We start from the raw sequence: 11,986 nt of genomic DNA, 5'->3' as shown, positions 1-11,986 counted from the left end.
TCCTGTTGAAATAGAACACACTGTGGAATGTTAGTCCAAGAACGTTCAAATTTAAGTTGAAAGAGTACTTTTTCCCTGGACGGTCATTGGGGCGCCTCTCTTCCGAGGTTTTCAGCGCCCCTTAGGGCTGTGATGTGTCCAGACGTCTGAGGAGGTCAGACTGCCTCGGTGCATCTCCATCACAGGCGCAGCAGGCAGTGTGTTATCGCTCTCTCAATCGCTCAGTAAGGCAGTGGGTGGCATGTCTCCTACACACACACACACGCTGACCCACACAGACAAGACATAAGTCTCACACTCTGCAGGGCATCAGAAAGCCAATTAGCCTCCTTCCTGTGTGTGTGTGTGTGTGTGTGTGTGTGTGTGTGTGAGGCAGAGAGACGCTTTACTCTCTTTATGTATGTATGAGAGAATGTGTGTATATCTGAAATTTTTCGGCTGTTGAAAGTGTGTAGGTGTGTGTGTGTGTTCATAGGTGTGTAAGAGGGGTTTGTGTGTGTGTGTTCATAGGTGTGTATGAGAGGTTTGTATGTTTAATAAAAAAGAAACTCCATGTGCTTCTCTCCTTAAACTCTTAAACGGCACCTGGTCCCTTCTGAGTATTTGGAGGAGGAGGTGTGATTGGCTCTTGATTCTGTTTCAGCTGTCAGTCCAAAAGAGGAGGTTCAGCACAAACACTCTCGGCCTATCACTGTGCAGCCAGCAAGTTAGTCCCGCCCCCTTGCCAACCGTCAACCAGCCACAAAACCAATCACCACAACTAAATTCCATGAATTCTTTCTAATTCACCGTAGTTGTGTCATCCAGTATAATAGAAAAACCACATCAAATCCAATCAAATTCTTATTAGAAATCGCTTTAATTTCTGCTGCCTGGCAGCAAAGGCATGTGTGTGAGTGATCATCTGTAAGTGTGAAATTCATATCTATGGTAGCGGATCTGCATGCCTTAGTGTGTGTGTGCGCGCCTGTGTACGTGTGTGTGTGCGTGTGTGTGTTTCTCTTCTAATGTGGTGACCCTTGTCTGCAGGAGAGTGGCAACGCTCCCAAACAGAATTCTCCAGACTCGGACTCCTGTCCATCCTCCCCAAAGCACGCATCCTCAGTTAGTATGCTTTTACTGCCATCCTCAGTTAGTATGCTTTTACTGCCTTTACTGTGTGTGTGTGGGGATGTGTGAGTGTGTGTGTGTTGGGGGGGGGGCCTGGAGGTCGGTTTGTGTGTGTGTGTGTGTTTCTGTTAATGTAGTATCGTATTTAAAGTGTTCTTCCTCCCTCTCCTCCTCCTCTGCTCAGCCCTCAGAGAAGTGTGGGGTTCTCAACGTCACCAAAATCACGGAGAATGGCAAGAAAGTCCGGTAAGTGCTCAACCTTCATCTTCTATTCTAAACACACCTTTACTTTTTCACCTTTTCTTTTGAGTATAGCATTATATTAATCTCTCTTTCTCTGTTATGCGTGTGTGTGTGTGTGTGTGTGTGTGTGTGTGTGTGTGTAGGAAGAACTGGGCCTCCACATGGACTGTGCTGCAAGGCTCTTCTCTGCTCTTTGCAAAAGGACAAACTGGAACTAGCTGGGTATGCGCGCACACACACACACACACACACACACACACACACACACACACTCTACTGTTGACATATTTTATGTGCTGTATGGGTGGACACAGACCTTCATGTTCGATTACTTCCACCTGTTGGCCTAAGATGATTTTCCTTTTTGGACAATCTCATTGGTTCTCCTACAGGTTCGGCCAATCATAAAGCAGTATTAAGACCATGGTGGTTAGGGATTGGATGTTTATCTTGCTGTTCATTCTGCCTGTGTTCTCTGCCTCTGTGTTGATCCTGTCTTTATCCGTCATCACCCCTTCCCGTTCCCTCGTTCTCCATCTCTCTCTATCTGTCTATCCCTCTGCTTCTTTCCTCTTTCAATTCTTCTTCTTTTCCTTCCTTTCTTTGTTCTCTTCATTCTTACCTCTCCCTTTCTCTCTTTTACTCTTCTATTCTTCACCACCCCATCCCTCTCTCTCCCTCTCTTTCTCCCTCTCTCTCTTCTCTCTTTCTCTATCCCTCTCTCTCTCTCTCCCTCTCTCTCTCCCTCTTTCTCTCTCTCTCTCTCTCTCTCTGAAGTCTCTCTATTCCACCAGCTCTTTCCCTGAGCTGATCCTTTCGCTGATAAGCAACTGGACGCGTTCAATCAAGCCCCGCCCCGCTGTCTCCTATGTCCAATCAGGGCGCGTCAAAGCTGCCTCTGTATGTGTCAATCATTACGGTGCACGCTCGAACCTGCTGCCTGTCTCTCAAGTGCACTTTGACCTAGACTTACCCCGCTTGCTATTGGCCAATACAGACTACTGGACTAATAGGACTGGCTGAGAGAGAGGAAGTGTGTTTGTGTGTGTGTGTGTGTGTGCGTGTGTGTAGGCCCATGGATGTGGAAAGATAGAGGGTGAGTTAAAGTGTGTGTGTGTGTAGGCCCATGGAGAGAGAGACTGCATGTTCTTGCATCAGCTAAATGCAGTCAACATGATCGCTGACTAGCTTGTTCTTGTTCTGCTTTTTGACAATTCAGCAAATTATATTACTGTGTCTACCTCATAAACAGAACACTGCTGTGTGTGTGTGTGTGTGCATGTTTATGCCTCACGGTTTGTGTGTGTGTAAATGCGCAGATGTGCACATAATTATAACATGTATATATGTATGTGTGTGTTTGGGAAAGCCTATATTTGAGTGTGTGTGTGTACAAATGATAAAAAAAACTGCTTATTATACTACTAATAGTCATTTAATGATTTTACTTACTATTATCATTCCCAACTAAGTGTGTGATCACAACATACCAGCCTGAATGATTAACCCTGTAACACAAACACAAATACTCACACACACACATACACATACACACACGCACGTGGGAGCGCACGCACACACACACACACACACACGCACACACACACCCCTTTCAAAGAGCCTACTAAGGGGACGCTAATAACTGTTGTCCGTCTACCTATTTACACTATCAGTGCACATGCATACATTTTGACACACATATATACACGTGTACACATGCACTCTAGGAATATGAACTGGAACACAACCACACACACACTCACACACACACACACACACACACACACACACTGACGGTAAGCTGCTGTGTTGTGTTTGTGTAGAAGTTTGGTGGTGGCCAGTCGAAGCCGGAGTTCAGTGTGGACCTGAGAGGAGGCTCTGTGGACTGGGCCTCTAAAGACAAGTCCAGCAAGAAGCACGTCATCGAGGTACAGCAGTGTGTGTGTGTGTGTGTGTTCGTGTGTGTTCTAAGATGATGTGAGGTATCGTTGTGATGAACCGTGTGTATGTGTTTGTTTTAAGATGATGTGAGGTGTCGTTGTGATGAACCTTGTGTGTGTATGTGTTTGTTTTAAGATGATGTGAGGTGTTGTTGTGATGAACCGTGTGTATGTGTTTGTTTTAAGATGATGTGAGGTGTCGTTGTGATGAACCGTGTGTGTGTTTGTTTTAAGATGATGTGAGGTATTGTTGTGATGAACCGTGTGTGTGTGTGTGTGTTCTAAGATGATGTGAGGTATCGTTGTGATGAACCGTGTGTATGCATTTGTTTTAAGATGATGTGAGGTATCGTTGTGATGAACTGTGTGTGTGTGTGTATGTGTTTGTTTTAAGATGATGTGAGGTGTCGTTGTGATGAACCGTGTGTGTGAGAAATAGAGAGAGAGATTGCAGTGTGTGTGTGTGCATCTCCACATCTCTAACCCTGGTGCAGTGTGTGTGTGTGTGTGCATCTCCACATCTCTAACCCTGGTGCTGTGTGTGTGTGTGCATCGCCACATCTCTAACCCTGGTGCTGTGTGTGTGTGTGTGTGTGTGTGTGCATCTCCACATCTCTAACCCTGGTGCTGTGTGTGTGTGTGTGTGTGCATCTCCACATCTCTAACCCTGGTGCTGTGTGTGTGTGTGTGTGTGTGCATCTCCACATCTCTAACCCTGGTGCTGTGTGTGTGCGTGTGTGTGTGCATCTCCACATCTCTAACCCTGGTGCTGTGTGTGTGTGTGCATCTCCACATCTCTAACCCTGGTGCTGTGTGTGTGCGTGCATCTCCACATCTCTAACCCTGGTGCTGTGTGTGTGTGTGTGTGTGTGCATCTCCACATCTCTAACCCTGGTGCTGTGTGCGTTTCCAGCTGAAGACTCGTCAGGGCACCGAGCTGCTGATCCAGTCTGAGATCGACAGCGTCATCAATGACTGGTTCAGGGCGCTGTGTGAGACGGTCAACACACATGTGAGTACACTTTCACTCTCACTCACACACACACACACACACACGCACACACTCTCTCATTCACACTCATACAGTCACATCAGACGCTTGTTAAGATATCTTGTTTGCTTGTACACACACAGATGGACCTGAAAACATGCTTTCTTACACACACACACACACACACAAACACACACCATGCATGATGTTGTGAAACAGCTTGAATCACACACACACACGTTTCTCAGTAGTGTTATGAAGTAGAGTAAGGACCTGGTGTGATTGTATCAACATCCCTCCAGACACAGACAGCCAGACTGACAAAGTTTTATATACACTATTTCTCATACACACATACACATACACACACACACACGCGCGCACACACACACACACACTTACCCATCAATATCGTGCGTGTGTGTGCGCGTGTGTGTGTGTTAGGCCTGGGAGTCCGATGAGGCCATTGAGGAGGACATGCCTGAGTCCCCCACTGAGAAGCATGACAAGGAGAAGGATCACCGAGACTCCAAGAAGAACAGAGGTGAGCACACACACACACACACACACACACGCTTGTGTCTCACACACACACACACACACACGCTTGTGTCTCACACACACAGTCACACACACGCAGTTCTCTCGCTCTTTGTCTTTCTCCCACACCCAGGTTCTAAAGGTTCTGTGTTTCTCCCACACCCACATTCTAAGGATTCTGTCTTTCTCCCACACCCAGGTTCTAAAGGTTCTGTGTTTCTCTCACACCCAGGTTCTAAGGGTTCTGTGAATGTGGACGCGGAACAGAAGAAGACCCGTGTGAAGCTGAAGAAGTTCCTCACGCGCAGACCAACGCTCCAGGCCGTCAGAGACAAGGGATACATCAAAGGTAAACACACACCACACACACACACACACACACACACACACACACACACACACACACACACACACACACACAGATTGTATGCACTCACTCAGACACACACACACACACACACACACACACACACACACACACACACACACACACACACACACACACACACAGATTGTATGCACTCACTCAGACACAATCATATACACACACCCTCACGAATATGCATTCATAATGCATGACATGTTGCTTTGGTTGTACAGAGGGTTATGCATGAATATGTTTGCATGCATGCACTGAAGAGTGCATTTGTATATATTCATCGCTCTGAGCACTGTGACATTATATTCATGTCTTTTCATATGTTCACTGCTGTGCTCACAGTCTATGACAAAGAGGACTCCAGGTGTTTGTTTGTATGTATTTAATTATGATGGTGTGTGTGTGTGTGTGTGTGTGTACGTGTGTGTACGTGTGTGTTTCCAGACCAAGTGTTTGGCTGCAGTCTGAGCAGCCTGTGCCAGAGGGAGAACTCCACAGTGCCCAGTTTTGTGAGGATGTGCATCGATCACGTGGAGAAAACAGGTGTGTGTTCACAGCGGGGTGGTCACTCTCAGGTGTGTGTTCACAGCGGGGCGGTCACTTTCAGGTGTGTGTTCACGCTGTGCCTCTATGCAGTCTGTAATGGTACCGTTGCTCACAGCCAGCGCAGAGGGTCTTTCTCTTTCTTTCTTTCTTTCTCTCTCTCTCTCTCTCTCTCTCTCTCTCTCTCTCTCTCTCTCTCTCTCTCTCTCTCTCTCTCTCTCTCTCTAAAATGCTGCCATCTAACACACCTTCGTTCTACTGAATTTTGAAGGCAGGGTAGAGAATTCTATTTAATCGTCAGCTGACAGATTCAGTCGAACATTATGTTATTCTGCTTTCTGGTATCCTGCCGTTCTGTGTTGCTATCTTGCTAGGCTGTCCGAAACAAAGTTCAGCGGGTCAGCAGACAGCTACCTTCCGTTTCGGACAGACCTATATTCTGAGGGTGACTGGCTGCTCATATTTACGGCATGTCCTTTTTTTGTTGTGATTTCAAATCTTTCTTTCTTTTTCTCATTCTTTCTCTTTCTTTCCTTCTATCTCTCTCTCCATGCCTCCCTCTCTCTCTCTGCAGGGTTGAGTATTGATGGCTTGTACAGAGTGAGTGGGAACTTGGCAGTCATTCAGAAGCTTCGCTTTGCCATCAATCATGGTATGTATGAATTGCTCTCTCTCTCTCTCTCTCTCTCTCTCTCTCTCTCTCTCTCTCTCTCTCTCTCTCTCTCTCTGTGTATAAACGGATGTATGTCTGTACATGAGCTCAATTAACGGGGGGGAAAGAAGAAAGTGCGAGTGTGTGTGTTGTGTGTGTGCAATAAGTCAATAAACACTCACTTACCTCTTGGCTGTATGTGTTCTCATCAGAAGTAGAAGCAACAGAAGAACAAAAGGGCCGGTAATTGGTGCTTTTACGATACAGACATACACACATACAGTATACACACATACACACACACACACACACACACACACACACACACACACATATGTGTATGTATATATACTGTGTATGTCTGTATCGTAAAAGCACCAATTACCGGCCCTTTTGTTCGAAAATTCTAAAACAAGATTTGAACAATTTTGATTCCGATTTTGTTTACCTCGCTCGGAGGTTAGTGCTTGCCTGGTGGGTCACCTATTTCCGACCTTTCTCACGGCACATCAACAGTTAGACCGAGAATTCTTATTGCAAATCAAAATTCCACTGGAGCTCCAAGCGGATTTGTACACACAGCCTTACAACACTGTTTACAGCTCCTCGATTCACTGTAAAATGTCATTTTTGATACATAGCTAATTTATATACACTTATGGTGTAGGTGCTTGCGTTTCTTTAGGAATCCGCGGACTTGGTTTGTATAGAAATTAATATTAAGTGACACATACATGTAAGAGGTCGGAAATACGGGACTGTTGGTAATGGGTGACGTTCCAATACATGAGCTTAATTAACTATTACATTACATTACATTACATTACATTTGGCTGACGCATTTTTAGCCAAAGCGACTAACAACATGGTAAACAGTTTAAGTTTTAGAGCAATTCTCAAAAATTTTAAGACCGTTTAAAAACATTAGAGTACAGTAAGAATAAGTGCATCAGTGAGTGCTGTTTTTAACAGTTCCTTGTCAGTTTAAGACGGCTGGTGAGTGCTAGGATCAGTAAGACATTGTTGTAAGTGTTGCTATGAGAGGAGATGTTCTCTAAAGAGCTGGGTCTTCAGGGGTTTTTTGAAAATGGAGAAGGATGTCCCTGCCCTTGTAGGAACTGGCAGTGTGTTCCACCAACGAGGAACAACAGATGAGAAAAGTTTGGATTGGCTTGAGCGTACCGGTGGTCAACTATGAATGCAGAGGAGGAGAGAAGAAAGTGAGAGAGTGTGTGTGTGTGTGTCCTGATGAATGTTTACCCCGTGTCCCCTGCTCCCCCAGATGAGACGGTGGAGCTGGACGACAGCAAGTGGGAGGACATCCATGTGACCACAGGAGCTCTCAAGATGTTTTTCCGTGAGCTTCCGGAACCCCTCTTCACCTACGCATCCTTCAACGACTTTGTGAATGCCATCAGTGAGTCCACACACACGCACTCACTCACTCAATTATTCATTCACTTACACTTCATCCATTCAATTCCCCCATTACGGCCTTAACACATTCATCCATTCAATTCCCCCATTACGGCCTTAACACATTCATCCATTCAATTCCCTGTCCTATGAACCAAACCTAGTCCTAATACAGCTCTAACCTAACAAGACTCAAAGCCCCTGTATTGCCTTATAAAGCCAGCAGGTGGCAGCAAAGGACCTTCATAAGGCCTTTTACTGAACACTCACACACACACACACACACACACACACAGTGCTGATCCTCGTGGCTGTGTGTGTGTGGGATCATCTGTGAAATTAGAATATGATGCGGCGTATGTATCGCAGTGGCGAGTCATGTCAGGATTAACACACCAGCAGATGGTGAGCTCTAAAGCCAGACTCATGACAGCACAACTCATCCATTAGAGATGACCTCTCCTTCTGGGTCACCTCCTCAAATTTATTTAATTATTATTATCACTGTTGATATGTAATGCCGTTATTGATATTGTTGTTATTACTGTTAGGTATAATGTACAACTTTGTTTAAACTTTGTTATTACACTTTTTTGTAACTAGTCTTCACATACTGCAAGTCAGAGCCGTATAAAGATAATGTCTCTACGGCTCTGCTGCAAGTCAATGCACAATATCATAACCACAATACCATTTTTTCTTTCTTTGTCTTTATGTCTTTCTTACTTTCTTTCTGTCTCTCTTTTCATCACTCTGTATCTCTTTCCATCCTTTCTTTCTTCATTCCCCCTCTCTCTCTCTCTCTCTCTCTCTCTCTCTCTCTCTCTCTCTCTCTCTCAGAGTGTCCAGACTACCAGCAGAGGGTGGGCTCTGTCAGAGATCTCATCAGGCAGCTGCCACGCCCCAATCAGGACACCATGCAGACTCTCTTTAAACACCTCAGACGGTAAGCACACACACATAATAACTCACACACATAATTACACGCACACCACGCAACCCAAACACACACACACACACACACACACACACACACACACACACACACACACACACACATATATATATACACACACACACACAGAAACGCACACATCCATGATACACTCACAGACTTTAATAAACATACTCAACAACACACACACATGCATAATGTTGTGTACACAACCACAGACTTCCATGCCTGTCTACTCAGACATACACACACAAGAATCATAATACCTTCCTCATACATCAGACTCACACACACATACTACATGTTATTCATGTGCACACACCCACACATAATCCTATAAACACACACAGATGCGTGTGTGTGTTTGTGCGTGCGTGTGTGTGCGCGTGTGTGTGTGCGTGCGTGTGTGTGTGTGCGTATGGGTGCGCAATGTGCGGATGTGTTTAGCGTGTACGCGTGTCTGTGCACGTGCGCGCGTGTGTGTGCACAGTGTGTGTGTATGTGTGTGTGCACAGTGTGCGTGCGTTCGGTGTGTGTGTGTGCAGGGTGTGGTGCTGATGTGTGCTGTGGTGTGTTATCTGAGCTGCTCTACATTACTGAGGGCTGGAGCCGAGCCAGAGAAAGCATTAAAGGGGAGAGGGGCGCAGCTCTGATAGCTGAATTGATTAAGACACACACACACACACACACAGACAAACACACACCACACACCACACACACACACACACACACAGACAAACACACACCACACACATACACACACACACAGACAAACACACACCACACACACACACATAACCAAACAGCCATGTTCACATTAACATGCACAGCCATACACACACAAAACCAAACAGACAAGCTCATGTTAACATGCATGCACATACAAACACACAAACATGCTCATGTTGACATACATGCATGCACACACACACACACACACACACACACACACACACACACACACACACACACACACACACACACGTGCATGCACACTGACTCTGACATTGAGAACATGCACTGCACTCCAGCATGCAGTCAAGTGGAATTCACGTTTTGATGGTTTGATAGTTTTTAAGCTGTTGTATGTTTGATTGTTGTGGATGTTGTGGGTGTTGCTTTAATTGTACACATCTCTTCATTTTCATGAGTGTGTGTGTGTGTGTGTAAGGCTGCATCAGCCTGTATCAGCCTGTGGCAATGCATTAGGCATCTGCTGGCATTTGCATCTATACGGCAGTCATTTAAGATGGGGGGGCTGGGACCAATGACAGCCTGGCCTGATGACATTTCACTGCGGCAGAGTGTGTGTGTGTGTGTAAATATTAATTTGGAGAGGTTGATCGTTCTGTTTTCGCAGGCTGTAATTTGTTTTGATTCAAACCCCAGAATATAGGTAGTGTTAACGTGTAGAGTGTAACTGTGTTGTAATGCCTCTCTTTCTCTCTGTTATTTATCACTTCTCTCTCTCTCTCTCCCTCTCATCTACCTTTCTTTCTCGTTCTCTCTCTCTCTCTTTCTTTCTTTCTTTCTTTCTCTCTCTCTGCACCACTAGAGTGATTGATCACGGCGATGAGAACCGGATGACGTCGCAGAGCGTTGCCATAGTGTTCGGCCCCACCCTGCTGCGGCCCGAGGCGGAGTCCGGCAACATGGCGGTCCACATGGTCTACCAGAATCAGATCGTGGAGCTGGTCCTTCTAGAGCAAGAGTCCATTTTCGGCAGGTAGACCGGACGGCCATCAACGCAGCCCCCCCCCACCCCCCCCAAAGACCTGGACCATCACCCCCCCCCCCCCATCTCCATCTCGCACAATCCAGACCGAAGGAGGGGGAGAGACGCCAGCCTTCAGCTTCCTGCTTCCTGCTTTCTACTTCCTGTTTGGAGCTTCTCAGCCAATCCACACCATGCGCAGCCTGTGGAAACAGAGGAAGACTGTTGCTATTAACGAGCATTAATGAGCATTAATGACTGCATCTAATGAGGCGCAGCGATGATGCCTCTTCGCCTGCACTTAAACGTGTGGACCCGATGAATGGGCTGATTTCATGCTGTGTGTGCTTGAGCGTGTGTGTGTGTGTGTGTGTGTGTGTGTGTGTGTGTGTGTGTTGGTGAGGGATAGATCTGAAGGAGTGTGTGTGAAAGACTGTGTGTGTGTGTATTTGTGTGTGTATTTGTGTGCTCACCTTGGATCCAGGGCACACACAGCCAACACTGGACTCCTATGGCCAGTACTGGTGATACAGTATCTATAAGTGGGACTTTCACAAAGCAGTGAATCATGGGACATGTAGTTTTTTTTTTTTCCTCTTCCTTGTGGAACTGGAAGGTGTGGTGAGCCCCAGTTGACTACAGGGCGGCTTCGGGACAGAGGCACTCACTAGTCACCAAAGGCTCACGCGTAAGCAGTGTTATAGGTGGACCTCAGCACCAGATCTGTACAGGGTTACACTGATTGTGGTGTGTGTGTGTGTGTGTGTGTGTGTGTGTGTGTGTGTGTGTGTCTGTGTCTGTGTTTTTTCTCTTGTTACTGCACTCTTCCTTGCCTAAGAACTGCACCCCATTCATGTTCATGTTGGGTAATAAATGAAGTATTTTGTGTGTGTGTGAGAGAGAAAGAGAGAGAGTGTGTGTGTGTGTGTGTGTGTGTATATGTATAAAGCACAGAGGTGTGTGGAACGCAACGGTTTGCTAATAAATGAATAAATGAAATGATTAATGAGTAAATATAAGCTCTGTCAGGGACGTCAGTATTTGTCCAGAAGTCTACGTTTGTGGTTTGATGTGGTGCAGAGTCTACAGTGACCTCGTCCCTGTGTGTGTGTGTGTGTGTGTGAACCCACTCTGACCCCCAGCACACACCCCTTCATGCTTTTTTCACCTCATCCATCTTTCTTTTTTCTTTTCTTTTCTCTCATTTCATTCTTCCTCTCTTCCGTCTTTCTTTCTACATTTGAGCTGCTGATTCCTTTTCCTCCTCCTTTCTTTCTCTCTTTCTTTTTTCCCCTCTTTTCAACCCTCTCTCTCTATCCCTCTCTTCCTTTCCTCCACTCAAACGCTGGTGAGGTGAAGATGATTGTCTGATGTTTTGTGTTTGTACCTCATTGGAAAAGGGCATAAAGTCTATTTGTGTGTGTGTGTATGTGTGTGTCCACTAGATTGTGATGGGACTGTGACTGATAGCATTTCAGTTTCGGACTGCTGAAGAGCGAGAGT

At 45.9% G+C, this 11,986-nt stretch overlaps 1 protein-coding gene across 1 annotated transcript in view; it reads left to right on the top strand.

Annotated features, from left to right (window-relative positions):
- Positions 1–1,008: 1,008 nt before the first annotated feature.
- The window catches only part of arhgap12b (Rho GTPase activating protein 12b), a gene marked incomplete at its 5' end in the record, with an annotated part of 11,080 nt that continues 102 nt past the window's right edge, over positions 1,009–11,986 (top strand). The window contains 13 exons of the mRNA XM_042068869.1: positions 1,009–1,104; positions 1,295–1,356; positions 1,497–1,575; positions 2,131–2,253; positions 3,177–3,281; positions 4,207–4,305; positions 4,729–4,828; positions 5,057–5,173; positions 5,648–5,746; positions 6,321–6,398; positions 7,681–7,815; positions 8,655–8,760; positions 10,325–11,986. The exon at positions 10,325–11,986 is cut by the window's right edge and continues 102 nt beyond it. Of these exons, the coding sequence (XP_041924803.1) occupies positions 1,009–1,104; positions 1,295–1,356; positions 1,497–1,575; positions 2,131–2,253; positions 3,177–3,281; positions 4,207–4,305; positions 4,729–4,828; positions 5,057–5,173; positions 5,648–5,746; positions 6,321–6,398; positions 7,681–7,815; positions 8,655–8,760; positions 10,325–10,499 (1,374 nt within the window). The remainder of the gene's footprint in view (positions 1,105–1,294; positions 1,357–1,496; positions 1,576–2,130; positions 2,254–3,176; positions 3,282–4,206; positions 4,306–4,728; positions 4,829–5,056; positions 5,174–5,647; positions 5,747–6,320; positions 6,399–7,680; positions 7,816–8,654; positions 8,761–10,324) is intronic.

This window comes from Alosa sapidissima, chromosome 17 (genome assembly GCF_018492685.1).
Source record: "Alosa sapidissima isolate fAloSap1 chromosome 17, fAloSap1.pri, whole genome shotgun sequence".
NCBI classification, from domain to species: domain Eukaryota; kingdom Metazoa; phylum Chordata; class Actinopteri; order Clupeiformes; family Clupeidae; genus Alosa; species Alosa sapidissima.
The sequence above is the reverse complement of the archived record's forward strand: the minus strand, read 5'-3'. Positions and strand labels throughout refer to the sequence as shown.